Source organism: Cryptotermes secundus, unplaced genomic scaffold (assembly GCF_002891405.2).
Source record: "Cryptotermes secundus unplaced genomic scaffold, Csec_1.0 scaffold181, whole genome shotgun sequence".
In the NCBI taxonomy this organism is placed as follows: domain Eukaryota; kingdom Metazoa; phylum Arthropoda; class Insecta; order Blattodea; family Kalotermitidae; genus Cryptotermes; species Cryptotermes secundus.
This window is the reverse complement of record NW_019723906.1, coordinates 3,161,893-3,185,588: the sequence shown is the minus strand read 5'-3', so window position 1 is coordinate 3,185,588 and position 23,696 is coordinate 3,161,893. Positions and strand designations below refer to the sequence as shown.

The 23,696-nt window shown below is 36.8% G+C and overlaps 1 protein-coding gene across 5 annotated transcripts in view; it reads right to left on the bottom strand.

The window, feature by feature from the left end:
- LOC111861975 (transcription termination factor 2) overlaps positions 1–23,696 on the bottom strand; it is a 42,919-nt gene that overhangs the window by 18,328 nt on the left and 895 nt on the right. Inside the window, exons 2-8 of one of the 5 annotated variants that reach the window (XM_023846968.2) lie at positions 22,755–22,815; positions 13,994–15,215; positions 12,475–12,741; positions 6,285–6,426; positions 6,123–6,197; positions 4,654–4,728; positions 391–597 (exon numbers count right to left, since the gene is read on the bottom strand). In XM_023846968.2, the coding sequence (XP_023702736.1) occupies positions 391–597; positions 4,654–4,728; positions 6,123–6,197; positions 6,285–6,426; positions 12,475–12,741; positions 13,994–15,199 (1,972 nt within the window). In that variant the 5' untranslated portion in view covers positions 15,200–15,215; positions 22,755–22,815. Of the gene's footprint in view, positions 1–390; positions 598–4,653; positions 4,729–6,122; positions 6,198–6,284; positions 6,427–12,474; positions 12,742–13,993; positions 15,216–19,461; positions 19,589–22,451; positions 22,670–22,754; positions 22,816–23,696 lie in introns of those variants that run through there. The other 4 variants (XM_023846969.2, XM_023846970.2, XM_023846967.2 and 1 more) reach the window with 4 other exon arrangements.

The following is a 23,696-nucleotide window of genomic DNA, read 5'->3' as shown; positions in this document are numbered from 1 at the left end:
GTACAGTGAAATCCCCATTTACGGTTTCTCTGGGGATCAGTGACCTGGAACACTAAACTGGGGAAACACTTAAAGCGAGGAAAATTAACATCGAGATTACTGATTTGGAATGACTGAAATTAACGTCAAATGGAGGAAGACATTAAATTGAGAAATATTAAACGGGGTTCCACTGTACTTACAAAGTATGAAAAATCTTCAACAAAACACTGATATTCCAAAAAGTTCTTGGCACAAGGAGTTATAATTACTGAACTACCTTTGTCTTCAGCTTCTAAATATCAGATTTGGTGCTTTTCAAAACGCTTTTGGCAACTAATAACATGACCGATTATAGGCATACATTCACACTCAAATTATGGTATAAATTACAATAAACAAAAAACTTACCAAGAATTCCACCGTAAGGTTTGTGACTTTCTCTCCATATGAGCCATGCCAATGCTTGTTTTTGGTGTGGCATTAATTCAACACTGGATCGTAGAGCTTTTGGGTCTTCAGCAATTACATCTTCTCCAGGACAAGACTTCAATGACCCATGGAGATGTTTTAATGTATCCACAGTCATTGCTTTTTCTGCCCTGTGGGCCTCTAGAGCTAGCAAGGCAATATTTACATTTGAATTATTCCTCTAAATCTAAAAAAAAACTTTTGTTAACGGTGAGTGAAAGCTCAAAAATTACACAGGTTCAGGTTACCATAGTGATAAACTGCAGCACATTACCACATATATGAACATAATAGATCGACAACATGTAAGCAATCTCTCATTTCAGTGTGTCATATCTATTCTGTGAGTACTCTTAACATTTTACATGGATGTTATTTATCAAGGGATGTAACTTAGTTTATGAATATTTGGAAAGTTTATTTCCATTACAAAACATGCACACAGAACATGTTCATAATGACTAGATCAGAAAAATCATATCAACAGCTCTAATGTGAAACCAGCAGGATAACAAAAGTGGACACTTCATAAGCTATGTATGTAACACAATGAAAATATACTGCAGCATGTACTTGTAGTTACTAGTTTATGTATACGTGTTCAATAAATCCAATCACCAATCCAAAACCCATCTACAATCACTCATATATGTGACAATACTCATGACTATTTGAATTCACATCTTCATGAACAGCATAAAATATACTTGAGTAAATTCTATCAGTAGGCCATGCCATAGCTCAAGCGGTTAGTCACTGGCTTCCCACCGCAGCAGCCCAGGTTCGAACCCTGGTCTGGTCAAGTGGGATTTGTGGTGGACAAAGTGGCCCTGGGGAAGGTTTTCTCTGAGTACTTCAGTTTCCCCTGCCAATCTTCATTCCACCAACTGCTCCACAGTCACCCTCATCCATCATCTGGGGCTGGTACAATAGGCCAGAAGTGGCCGCAGTACAAGGGACTTAGTCCCACCCCACTAGCATTAAAAAAAACTCTATCAGTATATGACTCCTGTTACTTTCAAGCATATTCAGCCAAAAATAATGATCATTGGCAATTTATATGTATGCATGATGCCCTTAGTACTCTACTTGGAATTAAAAGGAATGTATTAGACATAATTTGACACTTCACAGGAAAGTGCATCCTAACAAAAGGCCAACACAGAGTGGGGTCAACACTTACTTTAGTTTCTCCATCAATGCTGTTAAAAACTTCTTCACTGATATAATCGATTCAATTACATATGTAGGGGTCTTTCCTGACTTTTTTTAAATTCAGTTAGTGGGTGTGGAGTCAAACTGGGTCCACTTGGCACAGCAGCCACTGATTGGCTTACCGTATCTTCCCCGGGTGATTATGATGATGGAGAATTTGGTGGAATGAAGATTGGCAGGGGAAACTGAAGTACTTGGAGAAAACCCGTCCCAGCGCCACTTTGTCCACCACAAATTCCCACTTGACCAGACCCGGGATCGAACCCAGGCCGCCGCAGTGGGAAGCCAGTGAATAACCACTTGAGCTATGGCGCAGCCTTTCCTGACATTTTCTTAATTAGTGATGTACCGCCCATAAGTTGTTTTTTAAACTCAACCATGTTACAGCCCAAATATGAATGAATCAGAGTGCCCTTTATTACAAAAAAACATCTAAGATTTACTATTTCTTCTAAATAATTCCATCCTAAGTCGTACTTGTTATTTTATTATTACAGGAGATTTTCTGTGAATACACAGTTTCCTCAACCCAAAGACATGATTTGTTTCCTCTAGAGCTCTTGAGGTTTCTTCTTTGCATGCTGTCCCTAATCCAATCCTTCCATGTGTTAACTGGTCTGCCACACCACCTTTTTCCTTTTAGGTTCTATTCTGCAACCTGTCTAGCAACTGTACAGTACTCCATTTGCATGATGTGGCCATACCTTCTAATTCCTGTTGCACATGTATTGTTACTTATAATTATGAATGGCTTCCTCTAGAACAGATGGTATTCATGTCTTAATATTTTCAGTTTACCATTTATTCTAAATGAGCCATTCTCTAATGTAACATGTTCTACAATGCAAAGTGTTAAAAACCTCCTGAAATTAAGCTTATAATATACATCCACTCTCAGATGCAGTGACGTAAATATAGAACAAGTTTCTCATTATAAATATTTAGGGTCTATAGTTAATTCAGATAACACTATCGAAGAGATTAAAGAGAGGTTAGCAATTGGAAATAAAGCATATACTGCACATTTAATAGTGCTTAAAAGTAAACTTATTTCTAAAACAGCCAAACAAAGATTATACCAGATGGTAATTCGACCAACAGTAATCTATGCCTGCGAAACCTGGACACTCGAAGAAGCCATTAAACACAGACTTTTAGTCTTTGAAATGAAAATTCTAAGAAAGATCTTCGGGCCATCAAGAAACCTCGATGGCTCCTGGAGAATTAAAACAAATGATGAACTAGATAATCTAATAAAAGGAAGGAACAAAGTTAACTTCATCAAAGCACAGAGAATAAGTTGGCTTGGACACATCTCAACAATGGAGGCTGGACGAAGAGTTACAACAATATATGACTGGCAGCCACACACCACAAGAAAGAGAGGTCGACCTAAGATTAGATGGAAAGATGACGTATGGGAAGACCTAAAGGATTTAGGAATTTATAACTGGATGACTCGCACACAGGACAGAAGTAGTTGGAGGGAAATTGTTGAGCAGGCCTAAACCTTCAAGAAATGAAGCTGTTGAGCCTTATGAAGAAGATGAAGAATATATATCCACAGAGACACAGTTTAAAGGCTCCTTTAAGATTGTAGCTGACATGACAACTCTTCCAAGTTACAGCCTCCCACTACTTACAATTCTGAACATGCATGCACAAACACATAGTTTCATTTATACAGTAGAACTTGGTTATAACGTCATCAAAGGGACCTAAAAATAGTGTCGTTATAAACGAATGTCATTGTAACCGAAATGGGCACTTCCACAGCAGCCTTATGTTAGTCACGTAAAAATCTACCAAAAACCGAGTTAAAATGTTGCATTTTTTAGTGAAATACGTAGTTAAGTACAGACTAACGTAACATTAACGTGGAATTGCCCAAATGTGTAATATCAAAGACATATTACAGCGCTTTTCACTGACAATACACACAATATTTCACGAATCACTTTAACTTTCTCTTCAATGCTTAAAACTTTCCTTTTCATTGCCATGTTTTCGCTACTGCACTTCTCTGGGTTTAGGCAGGAACACTATAGGGTAAGTAGACAATGTGAGGTCCTGTTAGACGAGATTCTAGGAAAGGAATGCAGTTAACAACCTGCCGCTTCCTCTTGCACTATTCACGCAGTCCCACCCCACACCCTTGTTTTCGCATAAAACCCACACTGCTCTTGCAGCCCGTGGTCGTATTCTTCCAGGACAGTCAAGTCAGCAAGTAGAGAAAGTAAGGGTGGGCAGACACATCGAACTTTCCCATTATATCAGAGAAATTCAGGAATGAAAATGACGTTACATATGAGGTTGATGCATTTGTGCATGTCGTACTAAGCAAGGTATAAAAACAGTTGCTTTATGAGGAATTAGTTCGTACCATTGAATATTTGACGCAATAGACAAGGTGTCGCAGAAACCGATGTTGCTATAACCAAGTTTTACTGTATATATATATATATATATCACACTGAGTAGATAACTTCCACATGTTTCCAAATGAGGATGGAAACAGATCCAGTTTCCAAAACCTTGCATTCAGTTCAAAATACTAAGATGAATGACAAAGGCCAGAAACCCAGCAATACTGATTTAACTGTAACATACCGCTCTCATAACCCTTGAAAGTGGTTTATACTCATATATAGATGCTTGTCTACTTTGAATATCATACAGATCTTACCACCCACAGACACAGCCTCTAATATTAATGGACTCTTAAATTATAACATTAATTCTCCTCAAATTCTCTACTGGAGAGATACAACAACAAATCATGAATGCCTGTTTCGAATAATTCTTTTGAAACATCTAAATACTTGTATACTGCGGGTCAAGTGTGCATGGTTATATCATATAAATATCTCATGTTTCAACAATTCTGTGTAATGTTGGAAGTTAAAATAATTTTCTTTCACTGTAACTATGCTATCTACTTATAAGACTGAAATCCATAAAACTAATTACTTTTCTGATAACACTAACCTCTTTTTCCCATTCCATCTGTGGAAGGCATTGCACCCAAGTATGCTGTTTTTCTAGGCACCATGCCTGCTGCATCTGTAAAATAATGTCATGTTTTTGCGTAACACGTAGTTCAAAAAGTAAAATTATATGAGGACACCTTACCCAGCACTTAAAATATTTTGATGTGAATGTGTGTTTAAAGCATGACTCAACTCCGATTCAGGTTGCAGAATGACACAGGGATTCAAAAGAATATAAAAACACTGGAGAATGGAAATACCAATCAGAAAATGCTGCAGTACTTTCATATTAACTAGTGATCCATGTAACTTTAAAATATGCTGCCATGAAGTAAACCATGAGTACATAAATTTATTTCAATTAGAAAATCTGAACAAGGAAAACTACATTTCAATTTCCAACTGACACAATTGTTCTACAAACTGGAATTACGTGTAAAAGCATCCTTCTCACTGAGCAAACTTAACCATGCTCAGCAAATTAAGACGAGATAATGGCATATGGTATTCTGGTGTTTCTTGTCACAAAATCTGCTGGCTGTTGGATTTACAAGTTAGACTTGAGCTTATCTTTCACAGCAGTAACTTTTAACCCTTTGACGCGGTAATTTAAATTCCGCGGCTGCGTCTCCTGCGGTAATATATTCAGCCGGCCATTTAAATTTTGCTCGAAAATGATTTATTCATCATTGTTCTTAAATTCTATGAGATAGGAACATGAAACTTTCACTAAAATGATCTTAAATGGTGGTTTTATAACCTTACCTTATAATATGGGCGCNCAGATAAAGTCGTGTCTTATTTATACTCTGTTCTACTGACAACAGGCCAGCGAAAAATCTAACAATCTACAGCAAAACCATCAATTATTATGGGCGTTATAACATAGGTGTGCAGCTGAACGAAACATACACGTCGAACCCCCCCAGACGATTTAAATCCCTGACGAAACATACACGACGAACCACGGCAACGGGTTAAAGTTCCCTGAGTCAACAATTCTCTCTGCCATTGTTCACATTCACATTTATTCTGTGGTAAGTCATTTCATTTTCAGGTGAGATAATTGCTAAGGTGTGGACCAGAGAAAGAAATAATGATACTGTACAAAAACTGTTATTTCTGTTATAAAAAGTACATTACATTACACCTGGAATATTCTGACACCCTATGCAAATTCTACTTTAATGCTCACAATCTTTAACTTCTATTCCCTCAACTAATACACAAATCATAAGTGTATAATCAGGCACAGTACAATATATGGGACCATGTTCTTGGATAAAATGAGGAAAAGCATGAATTTTGTTAAAATCGTCAAAGAATCATGGAGTACTCATGGTGAGCTTGGTGAAAGGAGACAGATTTTTCATCCTTCCTTAGGAATATTTTCTATGACATGTCCATTTCAATCCTTTGTTCAGTCTCTGAAAAAAAAAAAGCTATATACACGTATATATTACATACCTTTCGGTAAGCTTTGCAGTGGTGTTTCATCCTTGATCTCAATAATGTCTGGTTTTCTTACATAGTCAACTGCATCTGTGAATATCATAAATCACAATTAACACCTTTATGCAAGTGACAAGTCAAGGGTTATCATAAACAAAATCTTATTTAATCACCCACACTTATCTGTGACTGCATCAAAATTTGAGGACTGCCACTGTGCTTTCAACTTCTTCAACCTGGTTTGCTTCTCAGTCAGAGCCATTTGAAGTCTCGTACCACGATCAGGCAAGTTTGCGAGATTTGTACTTCTTAATATCATCTAGAAAAATAATTGCATTTTATAACCCGACCTTGTCTATTAACCCCTCGAGCGTGACTTTTAGCGGAGCCATTTAAATCCCTAAGCGTGTGCGACGCACCGTCTGCGTCCACTCAAAGCCGTGCTGTAAGCGTGCGCGCCGCATATGTTGCGTCCAAACTTTTCACTAAGAATTCTTAACGCCTACGCTCTGATGTATGTACTTCCAGTGAATGTATATGTCAGCTAACACTGACTTCTTTCATTCCTCGCTATCTGTTTGTGTGTGGTATTTTTTTTACTCGCTTTGCTTGGGACAAAGCATCTGGTGTCTGCTGCTTATGAAAGAGTTGTTCCAACTCACACTTGCTTACAGAGAGATAATTTGTTAGCTAACTTTCATTGAGTGCTTGTTATCTATGTGTATTTTTTTATTACTGGCTTGGCTTACTGGCGACAAAGAAGCCGTGTCTGATTTACGATGTTACGAACCTAGGTGTCAAAGTTGGCTGACGCCTGTGTCAACATTTATGAATCTGTTATTCCTTTTCTGCTTCGCAACACCCTCTTATCGGAGCAACATGGCATTTGGTCACGTAACTTCTCTGGCGGGACAGTTTCTTGCCCCTGACGCTAATAAAATAGAGCTTTCAAAAGTGGGTTCCCACAACTTTGAATGAAATTAGGATATTCCTAGGTTTTCNAATTTGTAAATAAACCTATGTGTGTAATAGAGTATAATAAATATATGGTAGGAACTGAAAAACTTGAAAGATCAGCTACTAGAAACATTCTTGCTAGAAAGGAAAAGGCAAAAAGCGTGGTACAAGAAATTATTCAACCACTTAGTAAATACGGCAGTGTTGAATGATTACATTCAGTACTGCAAGGCTGGTAACAAGAAAGATCATCTGTTATTCAGAATAAACTTAGTGAATAAGATCATAGCAAAGTCCCATGGACAGAATTTAGAAAAGCGCAAAGGGCGTCCTTCAGATACCGACATGGAATGTACGAGATTGACGGGACAGCATTTCATTCAAGAAAATCCCAAAACCGAAATTCAAAACGGAAAGAGAAAACAAACTTGATACAGGCGTAAAAATTGCCCAGGGACACCCTCTCTCTGCCTAGACGCCTGTTTTGAGCAATACCACACCAAGGTCAACTACTAGACACTGAATATGGGGAGCTGGGAAAAATAGGTTGACAAAATGTAAGTACATATTTATAATAATGAACTGTAAACAATTGTAAATATAATATAATTTTTTGGAATTTTTCAAATAGCGATTTTGTTATTTAAAAATATTTATGTAAATGTCTGCACAAAACCTTCAATGCTTGCGAAAATAAAGCACCGGGAGGGATTTAAATACCCCCGCTTAAATTCACGCTAGATGCATGTAACTGACCGGACGCATATGGTGCGTTGCACACGCTTGAGGGGTTAATCTTGGCTGGATAAAATATAAGAACTAAGTCAGATTATCCTCAATACAGAAACAACTTCATGAAATGCAACTTCTTTGACCTTTACTGGACAGCTGTAATTGCACCCCCACCTTGCCATTGTTGCAATTTGTCATTATTAATATGGTCTAACCGCCCCTTCTTCTCATTGCCCTTATGTTAGGCTCCACTTTCTTCAACTGTCATTAGCCCTTACATTGGGCTCCACTTTCATCTGTCGCTTCCTCGTTGTCTGGTTCAGGGTAGGGTGTGGGATTACTCTGAATCTGAATTTGTATGGGCGCCAGTGGACTCTGGTGAAATCCACGAATTTGGAATGGGGAAAACCAAGGGGGGAATGTGGATAGGTGGGCGTTTGGAATTTCGTCTGCTCAGTGGGTAGGACAAAATTCTGTCTCAGGGCAACTTCTGGGCCTTGCTCGCACAAGGAGATAGAAAACACATGAAACACACACTTCACTCAACACTGTTGCTCTATATTTGCAGATGTGAATAAGAAGTACCTATTACAAGGCTGCAGCACTGTTGAATTTGTGTACCGGACTTGGCCAACACCGATTTAATGTCCGGGAGGTTCGAATGTCCCAAAACCACTCCAGTTACTCTCTTTAGATGAGTGACTCCTGTTACTCCCTAAGACGACTGACTCCTCCAGAGAGGCAGAAGTCTTGACAGTTCCGGGAATGCCCGGTTTCCTCTCCTCTGAATTTTTATGATTGGCTGTACCAAAATTTGGGTGTTACTCTCGTTGACATTCTGCCAATCCCCAACAAGATCCGTGTAAATATGGGCCCAAGTACAAGACAGCTGACAGCTCTCAAATAAATGAAGGTACACTAACGACTGCTGGGTATGCCCCTCCAAAAATTATTGCGACTTGTATTTGGCAAGTCTCAAATTTTCAAAGACTTGCACCGCCGAAGTTAGGTATTGAAATTCCCAGAGAATGCAGCGGGATACTTCCTGTTCTGTCCTGGGTCCACAAGTTACATGCAGCTTGCTTGTCGCTAAGAAAGACCACATGCCATTCTTAGCGTCTGCTGGTGCTGGGGTCAATTGTGTTTCAGCTTTTGTTCACTGGTAATAGAGTCTGTTTACTTGTAGTACATTATAATTAAGAATGTAAATGAACAACATTGCTGAGGTTCCTGCACGGTGTGGTTACAATGGTTACCAGGGATAAAATCTTGCTTTCTTTCTTTATTTTCCCATATCAAAATACATTGATACAGGACTCATGTCGTAATACTATCAGTAAAAAACATATACAGATAAACAATACATATAAATCATGCTTATCAAAATGAGAAGCTGCATAAAAATCAAGACAAGATTACATCAACCACGCAAAAAACCATATCAGATCAGAAATCAGATTATAAATTATTTGTAAGAAGCAAGGTTTTCCATTATTCTCCAATCTAGATATTCCCGCTATGAGCCCCACAGTAGCAAGGGATTTAAAATCTCCCATTCCCAGACAATAAAAGTTAAAACAAGGCCATCACATTCCTCCAGGACAATACAGTAAATTTAACTTGTAATATAATGTCAATCAAAAGTTGTACATTTAATTGTACAGATTTCATATTTGAATCAAAGTGGTTTTAGAATCCAATGCAAAGTAACATACAATGTGGATGTTGTGCATATCTGCATGTATAATCTCCAAAAGCACTTGATCATTCTGAATGACATCTGGTATATGAGGTCTGCCAAAGTTATCTGAATTTCATTTTGACTGCATCAGTCCACTGTAACCGTTACTGTATGTGCAGGTGGTGATGACAGGCACCATAAATCATATAAAATTCTTAAAAAGATTGTAGAAAATATGGGTACATGACAAAAAAATCTCCCATAAAGATCTCTTTTGTTCGAAACATGTTTCGATATATCAGATACTTAAAAAAAAATATGAAAAAATAAGATTAATGCAATATAGTATAAAATTATTTACATCTGATTAGCTATATTAAGAACAAATATATCTGCAACATGTAAATATCGTGAATATATACAGGTTACAAATCTGTAAGCTACAAGGAATACATTTTGAAATCCCATGTACTTCAAAATGTGGAATACCTGTATAACTTTATGCCTGTAGATCCTACTTTGGGTTGATAACACTATTTAGCAGTTGGTTAAATTGCCAAGTCTTCAGATACCCCTGCTGTTTTCAGGGTCCCCTTCATGGTGATCCAGCCCTACTGGTTAGTGCATGGGGCATGAAAGGTTGATATGTAACAGATTATGAGAAAAAAGCTGTGAGAAAGCCTTGAAAGTGGAGATTGCAAGAACGACAAAAATGGCAACACAACATACTGCTGCTATATTGTTACACCCAAAATATGATCAACAGTAACATCAAGCAATTGTAAAAGCTTAAAATAACACTTGAAAGGATTCTGACGATGGTGTATACTGTACTTCTTTTGGACTTCATCCATCATCTGGTACGTAAAAGACAAAAGACTACAATGTTTCGGAGACTGGATCTGTCTCTGTCTTCAGATGGGTAGGGAAGGATAAACCTACTCAGTTGGGCCCGTTACAAAGAGCTAGTCTCAATCACTGGACAAACCCCGGTGTGTAGAAAACAACCTACGAACAACCAACAACCAGTTCCATCAGTGGGAGTTAAGAATAAAATCACAGTAAAAGAATCGCCCAGTGTGGGTGGGTTTCCTGTAAACTTTTGTGGTCAGAGCCATCCCTTTTTTCATGACCAGAACGTCCAGGACGGGGATCGTTCCCTCCGATTCTATTTCCATAGTAATCTGGATTGCCAGTCTCAGACTGTTGAGGTGTGTAAGAAAGTTCTGTATCCCCTCTGCACCATGAGGGCAGATCACAAATGTGTCATCCACATATCGGAGCCACAATGACGGTTTGTCCTGCGCCGAGTTGACAGCCAGTTGTTCTGGTCATGAAAAAAGGGATGGCTCTGACCATGAAAGTTTACAGGAAACCCACCCACACTGGCCAATATCTTACTTTGAATTCCAATCACCTCCCACATGTCAAAAGAGGAATTGTTCATAGCCTTCATGATAGAGCTACCACTATATGCGAAGACCAGGTGTTGGAGGTTAACAACCTGAAACACGACCTTCAACTTAGTGGTTATTCTCAAGGCTTTATTGACTCGGTTATCAGGTCCAAGGGTAGTAGTCGTCAAAAGAAAAAAGAGGAAAAGCCTCTTTGCACGGTTTATATCCCGTATGTCAAGGGCATCTCTGAGAAGTTCAAGCACATAGGGAACCAGTATAATATTAGGACCATCTTCAAAGGTAGACACACTTTAAAATCTTCGCTTGTGAGAATGAGACCAAAAAGGGATCCTCAACAGATGGCACAGTGTCTATAGCATTCCCTGTGAATGCGGCAGAAGCTACATTGGTGAAACAGGCAGACCACTGGCTGTGCAAATCCGTGAACACAGGCACAATCTCAAGCAGGGTCTTCTAGAGAAATCCAGGTTGGCTCAGCATGCATATGAAGGTCATAGGGTAAGCTGGGATGAAGCTAGGATCTTGGAGGTTGAAAATAACAGCAGATACAGAAAGTACAAAGAATCAGCTCATATGGCATGTTCAACCAATCTGATCAGCCAAATCAGTTTGGATATTTCTTCCATATGAAGAGGTTAACAAATAAAAAATGTAAGTTTTTATGAATATTAGTGGCTTCCACTACTTCTGCAAGTTTTGCTCCTGGGATTAGTCTGATTCCTGGAAGTCGCCTTGGTGGCACGATTCTTTATTCACACAGATTAGGCATGCATTATCCAAGTTTTTACTTTCGTTTTTAACTGAATTCTGGAATTTAATCTATACTTGTTATTTACATTGTTGATATGTGCATGCTTGGCACAAATTTTCTATCATGTCTTTTACTGTGATTTTATTCCTATCTCCCACTGATGGAACCGGTTGTCGGTTGTTTTCTACACACCAAGTTGGTCCAGCGATTGAGACTGGCTCTTTCTACTGGGCCCAACTGAGTAGGTTTATCCCTTCCTAACCACGTGAAGACGGAGACAGATCCAGTCTCTGAAACATTGTGGTCTTCTGTCTTTTACATACCAGACGATGGATGAAATCCATTAAAATAACATGTATACCTGTAAAGCCAATTGGAAATACATTGTGTTGAGCAGAACATAAAATAATATCTATTTTTACAGCTTCTACCGGGACAAATTTACTACTTCTAGACTTGTCATTTGGCAACCGCTGTTTCTATGACATATAACAGGCATTGGGCCAGTATGATGAATCTATTCATAACATATAAATATATTTGAAGGTATAATTCTTAAGACTACAAAATGAATGGTTAAGTAATAACTCTCCATGTTCCAACCTATGGTCTCTATACATAATACCTAAAATTTCTGTAACTATTTCAATAATTATGTGGATCTACACATCCATTCTCCCATATGTCTTCATGACAGTGCTTAATTAGTTGAGCACGTCAACATTTTTTTTCCATTGGCGCTACAGCCCTCATTTGGGCCTAGCCTACCTCCATGAAACTCTCCGTGGGACAACATTACCTTAGTATAATTATTACAATGGGAATTACCTGTAACTTTTCAGTTTCCTTTGTTACTGAAGCAATTTCAGACTCTAGTCCCTTCTTTTGAGCAATGAGCAGCTGGATATCAGTAGATGGAACAGGAAGACTTTTTCTTTCTGAAATCGTCACTTTCTGAAGACTTCGTTCAAGAGATTCCTGTTGCTTCACCTGAACTGTTTGTTTGGATGCACATATTTCACGACTTGATGATACCTTAGGCTGAAAATCGTTTTCGTAATTTTCACCTGTATCTGCTAAATAAGCAGTTGGAAACTGTAAATGAACACCACACAACTATGTAACTGTAGTTGGCAGACTACTTATAATACAGTACACTCCTGATTACCTACACCAATGAAGAGGAAAAAACTGCATAATATAAAATAAGGTATGTTCTTGTTTGCTGATACAGTGCATACCACAGCATTTGATTTCATTACAGTCACATCCTAGGATTTCAGAAAAAACTGTACTGAATATAAAATATGCTACTGTCCATGATTTCTGTTTGAAACATTTTTTACTTCAATAAATATTTAGCAAGTTTCACTCAAGATACATGCAGAAACACATGTAAGTCTCAGTGTAAAGTGGCCATTAAAATTTGAAGATCTAAATGAAAATTGACATGGCTTGACAATTTTTTATAACTCTCCAAAATCGAATTTCATGAAAGTCTGTCCAGCAGTTCTTGAGTTCCAGACTTAGTGAAGTTAACATATGCTCAGCAAGCATATGAGCATGCCTAAAAAATGCACAGTCACAGACCAGAAATCCACACAGATATTAAAAAACTAATGTACTATAGTGTCCAACCATTAGTTATTCAATACATAATAACCAGCAACTGTCTGGCCATATAAGCAACAAGCAGCCAGTGTTCCCCACCTGCGGGCAACAGCTACATACATGAAAGTTAAAAACAATCTAATTCAAGGTGTTATTAGATGTTATTCCAATCTTAAAATTTTCTTTTAATACCTACATGAACTAGTGAATTTATTGCAGTACTTACCAACAGATAAACATGCGACCAAACAAAATTATATTACAAATTTCATAGAAAGCCTTTTAAACTGCAATTTGAGGCCATCTTATCATGTGACCATTTGAATATTAGCAAATCCTAATAATGTCCAGCTCATAAAATGAAGTTCTATCAAAACCAGATTTTGAATCTGATGCTACAAGCCAGAAGGTCGCGGGTTCAAGTCCCGATGAGGTCATTGGATTTTTTCAATTGACCTAATCCTTCCAGCCGCACTATGGCCCTGGGGTTCACTCAGCCTCTAACAGAAATGAGTACCAGGAATTAATTAAGTAATTTTCCTGGGGAGTAAAGCGCAGCTGGCGCATAAGGCTGACAACCTTACCACCATTTTTGAGCCAATTGTCTAGATAATGTGAGACCCTCAACATCTCACAACCCTACGGCCTTCACGGCCTGGTACAGGGATAGCTTTAGATTTTACTTTTACTAAATAAGAAATGTAAAAGACAAATAATGCAAAGAACTGGAACTCACCTCCTTAAGAAGAAGACTAGAATCATTGCATTGGGCATTACTTTCAGGACTAACTGTTTTGCTTTGATTTTTGGTTCTAGCTTTTCGCACTACCTCACCATCATTTGAAGTCTGTTCCTGAATACCATCACTCGATTCATGATCACATTCTTTACCAGTCTTTGCTGAACATTCATGTGTCATTATATTATTTTGACCTAACAATTTCAAGGCTTTGTCCTGAACTGGAAATGTTCCTGAATTTGATGATTCCAAAACTGAGTTCCTATTTTCATTGTCAGACTCCACTTCTTCTATTGAGACACTGTCCACTGCATTTTTATCTGGGGTACTTCCAAGAGAAGACCCAACAGATACTGAGAGTTTTTCTATGTTTTCAATAAACACACTTTCTTCAGAATCAGAAGACACTATTATATCTTCCTTCTCCCTGTATTTACTCTTTGATATATCATGTACTGTAGCACTTCTCTCTGGTATATCTACAGTTTCTGAATCAGAAGACTCTATCATGTATTTGTTTTTCCTATAACTGCCCATTAAGGACGAAGATTTCAGTAATTCTGGAAAATTTGACACTGCTAAACTTTCACCCTTTTCTGTCACAGATGCCTCAGAGTCGGATGAAAGTATTACATTCTTTTTTTGCCGCTGTTTACCCATTTTTGACACTAACTTTGGAGAAGGCGATGTCTCTTCTGAAGTGTCCATTACAGCATCTTTTGTACTTTGAGAAGAGTCTGAGTCTGTAAACCCTACTGCATATCTTCTGTACCTCCTTTTATCACTTCTATCCTCATCAGATTCTTTTTCTGAACTAGAATGTGCTTGTGACTGGTTTACAAATGCCTTCCCATATTTCTTTGTCTCCTTTCCATAACTCACATTCCCCTGTGGCAATCTTGAGCTTAACGTACCAAATTTGCTGTCATTCTTCTTAAATGGGCTTTCTTTTTCTGTGAAAGATGACTTATTGCCTTTCTCTACATGCCCACATGAAAGGTGGTATAAGGAAGATTCTTTTTCATCTTTCTGCCTTGATGGTGATTTTTCAGGTTCAGACAATACAGCATGTTGAACATGAAATTTTTTTGAAACAAATGATCTCATAAGTATTGTTTTATTGTAATCCTCTTTAACTGGTGTTCCTTCTAATACATCTGAGCTCTCTGACTCAGAAGAATTATCATGCTGTACCTCAGCCATTTCCAATCTGTATACACTGCAAAAGAACACATCCACATATGTAACATTTTATAAGTTTGAAGAATGGATGAAGGGGGCAGAGATGAATAGATGTTGGCTTCTGAAACTTTTAGGAAAGATAAAGATAAAACCTAGGCAGCATTTTAAGCCTGATCCTAATTCCAAAGTATCTGTTTTAAATATGGCCTGTTTACATTTCTTACATCTTGCAAAAGCAAATATAGTAATATATACTTACAAGATGGAAATGAAATAGTCTCAAGTCCGAGTAGAGCATGTAACATATTTAACAAAACCTTCATAGAAACTGTAAATAAACTTATACTTGACAAAAATTTATTACATCCACAAACTAGTAATAACAATATAAGCATAAAAGATTCACTTGTCCTATTAGAAATAACAGAGACTGAATTGATTAAAGTAATTCAGGGCATGAAGAATAGAAAATCAGGACTTGATGACATCTCGCCATATCTGCTAAAAAAAAACAAAATAAATCCATTCTTAGAATTGGTCAATGCATCAATAAGAGAAGGCATCTTCCCTTCTAAACTAAAAAGAATCAGTAGTCAAACCAATCTACAAAAACGGGATAAAAGAAGATGCAAATAACTATCGTCCGATTACTCTTGTACCTGCTCTTTCAAAAGTTCTGGAAACAGTAACGGCTAACTAATTAATAGCATTTTTAGAAAAACACAATATACTTAATAAATCTCAGTTTGGATTTAGGAAAATAAATCTACTAATGATGCAATTGCCACAATTATTGAAAACACAATAGAAAGTTTGAATGATAAAATAAAATGCAACTGTGTAGTATTAGACTTATCAAAAGCCTTTGACTGTATTCAACAAAACATTCTCATGGATAAATTATACATATACTACATCAATTTCACCACGAAAAATAAGGTGACAAGAGATATGGGAGACATAGAAGCTATTTTAACAAGTATGAATCACATAAAATTTCTTGGCTTAAATATCCAAAATGAGATAACCTGGGATAGGCACATAGATGAGGTCATAAAGAAATTAAATACAGCTTGCTACATGATAAGAAACTTGAAACCAATGGTATCTACTAAAACTCTAAAAAGTGTTTAGTACTCATATTTTCACTCTATCATGACATACGGATTAATGTTTTGGGGTTATTCGTCACATGCTGAAAGAATATTTAAGATAAAAAAGAGAGCTATCAGAATAATAAACGGAGGTAGTTAGAGAGAATCATGCAGAGAACACTTTAGAAACATGAATATACGTCCATTAAGATCACAGTATATATACTCCCTGTTAACATTTGTAGTAAAAAATAGTGAAATGTTTGATATAAACAGGGATTATTATGAAATAAACACCAGGGATAATATGGATATGGATATGAACCAGGTAAACTTGATGAAATATGGCAATGGAGTATTTCACATGGCTGTGAGGATGTACAATGCATTGCCCAATGAAATTAAAACAACCTTTAATAATATAAATAATTTTAAACCTAACTTAAAGGACTTTTTGTATAGTAATTCATTTTATAGACTGAATGAATTTTTATTAAGAGATAATCATTGTACAAATGCATAAGTATATGAGATGCTGAGTAGAATATTTACTGACTTTAATAACTAGAATACAATTATAAATATTTTAGAATAATATATGATGTATTTATTTTATATATTATATTTTTAAAAACTAGTATACAAATATAATATATTTAGTAGAATGTATACGATGAATTCATTTTATATCAAAGAACTGTACGATCAATATTTATTTTATGTAAAAATCTCATCTTGAATTTTATTTAAGTTTTAACGTTTAAATATTAGAGAATAACTTTACTATGATGTAAACAATTTTTGTTATAAATTATACATAGATTTTATTAGACAACTGCTTGATTGTGTTAGCAAGATAATTTGACACAATTCTGTATCGAGGCTTCCACCTCAAATGGGTGTGATGGAACAAGAAATTGAAATTACAGTTAAAGTTAAATTCCGTGGTATACAACGTAAGCTAATCAAATCCTATCGCAGTAATAGAACTCAACACGTAAAAGTAACACACACAGAAGGCAATCGTATGAAAGAATATTTGTCAAGTAGCCTCCCAGTGAGATACGGAGTCCCCCAGGGATCGGTCCTTGGCCCATTACTCTTCATCTTGTATATAAACGATATTCCACATCTAACACAAGGCAGATCAATAATGTATGCTGATGACACATCAATACTGAATGTAGGACAAGATATGAATGAGCTCAAAAACATGACTACAAATAATATAGGAGTGGTAGAGCAATACTTTGAGACAAATAATTTATTTATAAATCCATCTATAACTCACTATATTATCTTCCAAACTAAACAATGCAGGCAGGAAAGTAATCTAAAATTCCTAATAAAGAACAGGGAAATATCAAATGTAAAAAGCACAAATTTCCTGGCGATAGTAACAGATAGTACCTTGAGCTGGGAATTACATATTGAAAAAACCTGCAGTAGAATTAGCCATAACCTGTTCATAATTAACAGGCTACCTAAAATACTCAATTTATATGAAAGAAGAATGTTGTATTACGGTTTGATCTATCCTCATCTATCTTATGGAATAACAGTAGAGGGACATAGTGCTAAGACCCTTACTAGCAGAATTTTTGTACTCCAAAAAAGGGCCGTAAGATACATTGCAGGGCTAAAACATCTGGAATCATGCAGGGATAGCTTTAGAAATCTATAGATTCTTACAGTATACTCGCTATATATACAAGAAACAATCCTATATGTAAAAAAAGTGTAACTGCTGAGTAAATGAACAAATACATAAATATAACACAAGAAATAATAAAGACTATCATATATATGGGCACAACTTAGAACTTTATAATAGTAATCCTTCAGTAGCTGGCTGTATCTTTTACAACAAACTGCCTAACGACATAAAATACATAAAAACAAAAATCAGTTCACAAGGGAATTGAAGAACTTACTTATTCAGAGGTGCTATTACTCAACGAGGGACTATTTGAACAATGAATTCTCGCATATTGCTACTGATATAAGCAGAAGTATATAGTATATAATGTATAAAATGTATATCTTATATAATTTCTTAGTATTAAGACTGTTGTAATTTAATAATGTACATTAGCTGAAAGACTTGTCCTATATAATTGTATCATGATCTAGAGGATTAATAAAAGAATGAATGAAATGAAATAACATTTGATGGAAATCATTCTGATATGGGGATACAGGTCATGTCATAGTTTGTACAGTTGCACACAGGGTATTCCCCACAGAGCCTTGGGTTCAATCTTGGGCAATTTAATGAGATTTGTGTGGATGAAAGGCCATCGGAACAGGGTTTTCTCTAAGATTCTTCATTTTGGCCCCACTAATCATCATTCTACCACTGGCTCAAAGTCACCAATCACCACCCTGAGGTTTATAACAGTCCTAACCTAGCATAACATCATCAAATTCTTAGTCCATAAGTCTGAATATTTGGTACAAATGATAGAATTCTTTTCCACCGCTTTCTTAATTCACCTCTTGTCACTCACCTATCCATGTTATTTCCTTAAAAGTCCCCCCCCCCCATAGGTTATTCCACAAGGCTTTCAGCGTCTTAAGAGTACATAATATCAAATGGTAAGATGACAGATGAACTGGAAAAGGATTTGCAAGGAAGGAGTTTTGGTTTGTGGCACAATCCTGGCATTTTGCGAGGAGACTGACGAGAACCATGAAAGTCTTCAATCAGGACAGCCAATGTCCTAGAAGGGATTCAAACCATGAACCTCCTACATACGGTTCTACAGTGTAAACTGCTAAACCAACCTACTGATTCCTTATAATGAAAATGCGTTTTCAATGCCATTTAAATCCGGTAAATTATAATTTAATATCTTTAATTCTTTAACTACGTAACGATACGAAACGTTTGAGAAACAGTATGGAAGCGTGAATTCCCAAATTTAACATGTTCCCAATTTCATTGCGGTAAAATTCTATTTGTCATTACTAATACAATTTTGATTTATTACTTATCGTCATTCCCAGGTACTAATACTCTGCAAAACATAAAGGATTTTATTAATTATTCTTCCTATGGTTTTGTACTATATTTGGTAATATGTGTTTCTACACATATATCTTGACCAAACTCCTGAATCTACATTCTTCTATAAGGTATTTCTGTTTGCGCTTAACAAAGTTCAATCATAATTTATAACAACATACAAACCCAAACTAATTAACACATTTGAATCTCCTTGCAAACACTGTTCTGTTTATTAAGTAAATTCCGAAAACTACAGTTTAGACGCTTCCTTTCGTTCCTTACACCACGGATCACCTACAATCACCTAAACTAACATGCTGGCACCATTCACAAAGTTCACAAGGAGCATGACATCTCTCAAAACTGAACAATTTCCCTCAATATAGTACAATATTCCCCTTGATAGGTACGAAACGAGTTCGGCTAAGTAATTGTATTTAAATGAAAACTGCAGCAAAGTCAGTATAGGTCAACATTTATCTGAAAAAAATTCCAACTGACAATGGATTGAAACAAAGAGGGGCTTGGCGACATCGCTTTCGTACAGCCCCGTGAAACTCTATTGTTATTGATCAGCAACATGGCCGCCATGACACCTCGGTGCAATGCTGCTGCCATCTATTTTCAGCTTACGTGAACTAAATATAAAGTTACTTCAAGGCCGAGAGCACAATCGGTAAAAATGTATGCTACCTTAGCAAACATTTTGACTGCTCCCCAACCGCCAACCCCTTAAAATTCTTTTTTTCGCTTCCTGCAATAAATACTTTTACAGCCAGATCTCTTTCCTTCTGGCTTTCCCGCCACTATCCTATATGCATTCCTCGCCTCCCCCATTCGTGTTACATGCCCCGCCAACCTTATCCTCCTCGACTAGTGATATTGAACACAGTTCAAAAATTGTGAAGTGTATCCTAGTGAGATAGGATGGTATGGTATGGATTCAAATGATCTGCCTCAGGATAGGGACCAGTGAAGGGCTCTTGTGAACAGTAATGAACCTTTGGTTCTACAAAAGGCTGGAAAATTCTTGAGTGGTTGCACTATTGGCAGCTTCTCAAGAAGGGATCAGCTGCATAAGTGTAATATCACTTCACCCATATCCTTTCAGTTGGATTTGAGTGAAGTTCTATTAAATTTGGTCCACCACCCAATTAAAAAAATATAAAATAACAGCAGAAAACGAGCCTCTGCAGCTCTGGTGTACAAGAGATTAGGTTGCAAATTATTTATCTGGAGAAAGTTTGTCGCCAGTGCCTGGAAAGCCATAACCTTTCTTTCACATGAAACACCTCTTTAACCAAAGGCACTGAACATAGTGAACTGTGACATAAATGGAATACTTATATTTAGGAAAGCTGAAGGTGGGGAAACTTGAAAAAAAAAAAAAAATTGTTTCCATCAGAGATACATATATTAAGCCTCATAATTTCCCCATAACTTACACTTGAAAGCCATACAGAACACAGTTTGTCGGTTACGTTTAAGTATTATAAATCATATATTGTAAGAAACAATACCCATGTTCCCATTTATTAATATTTTCATTAGAATGACGGAATTCAAGAATGTGAAATACACTCGTCAACAAGATTAAGACTGCATTTAATGATATAAGAAAATCTGATATGTTAATCTTCACCAGTTCAGTACTGGGCAGAATATGGCAGAAAAAAAACGTATCTTAAAAAATGTAATGAATACTGAAAATCTGGTATCTATTGATATACCGGTTGAGTAATGGAAAGGATTATATGGCAAAAGTAACATATCTTACAAAAAATGTAATGAATACTGACAATCTGGTATCTCTTCAATTTCCACTTCAGTATTGGATATGATTATACAGAGTGTTTCACGACTTTAGGGCATAACTGCAGGAGGTGATTTCCTAGATCTTTGTGATAAAAAAGTTCATATAAATATGTGTCCGATTTTGGACGGTTACGGAGTTATGACCGTTAATTCATTCCCTTACATGCCCTCGTGTGAACCGCGTGTCAGCTGGCGGGTCGCTTTTTTAGCCAGCTACAGACAGAGCGTTCTCGTTATCTCGACACTTGAGAGCTACAAAGGCGTAGTGGGTTGGTATGTCCGGCGTGGTTCACAACTGAGCGGCAGTCTGTGTTGCGGCCGGCGGTGGCATTTCCAAAAATCAGTTTTAAGCACCAATAATTTCAAATTAAAGGTAATTTCACGAAGTTAACTTTACATTCATATTTTAATGTATCATGTATTATGCTGGATTATTATTTTCTTCCGTTTATTGTCAGTAATCGTTACCTTCTATTCTGAGTGTAACCAGTCATAATTCCATGACCGTCCAAAATCGGACAAATATTTATATGAACTTTCTTGAACACAAAGACCTAGGAAATCATCTCCTGCAGTTATGCACTAAAGTCGTGAAACATCCTGTATAGCAAAAATGAATAATATATGTTAAAGAAATGCAATTACTATTGAAAATCTTATGTTCATGTTCACTAGTCCAGTACAGGTAGCATTATATGGCAAAAGCAAGAGAAGGAATACATCTATAACAACAGAAGTGAATAATGTAACAAAAATGAAATAGGTAAAGAAATTACATAAATGGTCCCACCCACATTCAACCCTAATTCGGATTCTGATTCTCAGAGTTTCACACTGAGGTAGATAACACGATTTTTGCAAGTCAATTATACAGTTATGCCTCTTCATTCCTACCTACACACAAAGAAGACCCATGTGTGTTAGAAAACAATTTCACATACACACAATTGAAACAATTTCGTGAAGATAAAGGCCAGAATGAACTCTGACCCAGAGAAGTTTTATATTCGGAGACGAAGGAAACATATTTATAAAGAGGGGAAAAGATGGAGCTCAAGTTCAAAATAAGTTTCGTGTATGTAATCGAACTGTGGCTGACCATGTTTTCATTCACTGCAACAAGTTTGCAAAGCGGGAAAGAGATGGAGCTGAAGTTCAAAGTAGGTTTCTTGTGGGTATTAACTGTAGATGACGATGTAATCATTCGCTGCACAATAGTTTCTGTTGCTGTCCTGTAACTGCTTGTTACCAGGGATTCTTTCTCCAACTTATGGAATATTTAATAATAGTGCAAGAATAACATCAAATACACATTGTCTTTCACTACACACCCACTATTAATATATGAACTTACTTTCGTTAATTCAATAAATGTACGTTATGGTGTATTCTTCCTTCACACATACTTCACTTTCATGGTTCTGAGGGAAAAACACTTCGATTTCGTTGTGGAACGGACGAAACACAAGTTTGTAAAACTTTGTGCTCTCGCCATTACTCGGTCCAGGATAATACACACATTATCTCACTGAATCTTTTAAGATATACTTTCAGGCAGATAATTAATCACAACTGGAACATATATGTACATAAACATACACACATAACACCGTCATATTATTTATAAACACATCTTCATACCAGGAAAGAAACATACCTTCATCTTGTACACCGGATATTGACGTCACAGTGACAGGGCAGCCAACCGCTTAACATGACTGAAACAGAAATATTCCATTATCAGTTCCATTATAGGGCGGTAATTTTTCACCCTATTATTTTCGTGTAACCATTGTCGTGTATAATTCATATTCTACTTCCTATTCAGGCAGGGAAATTCGGGCGAAACATATGCCAAGCGGTCACTCAATTGGTCGCGTATCCATCCACGACAAAGAAGGGGACGACTTCACTGATAATAAAGACTTTTCGTCATAACGTTATGCCATTGGAGGGCAGCACAATGCCATAATACGTAATATTCAGCAGTCATTTGTATCACCGCGGGGGATTCGCAAACTCGTGAGGTGGGAGCGGCATTTTCGACACAATCTAAGCTAACACCTAGCAATATAACATCGGAATATAAGAGCACAGATATTATGGGTGGAAAAATAGTCCACATGCTCAATTTTATACATAACGTCATATTTCCAATTGTATTCCATGTTACGACAGTCCTATATTACGTTCGGTGAAATAGCAGCTTCGTAAATGACGTCACACCCCGGTGTACGCAATCAACCACTGCGCATCCAATTGTAACACGGGGGGTACCCTTCCGTACCATTTGCTAATGTTACGTTGGATTAGGTTAGGTTAGGTTAGCTTAGGTTAGGTTAGGTTTGCGCAGTACACTACTGAATGGATCAAATCATACCTGAAAAACAGGTATCAAAGAGTTGAAATAAATAATAAAAACTCCAGTCATAATGCATTTTCAAACTGGGGAATTATAAAGCACGGTGTTCCACAAGGATCAATTTTAGGTCCCTTACTTTTTCTTCTCTACATAAATGATCTATCTAAAACCATCAACAATAAATCTAAACCAATTCTATATGCAGATGACACTAGTATAATATTTAAGAACTCTAAA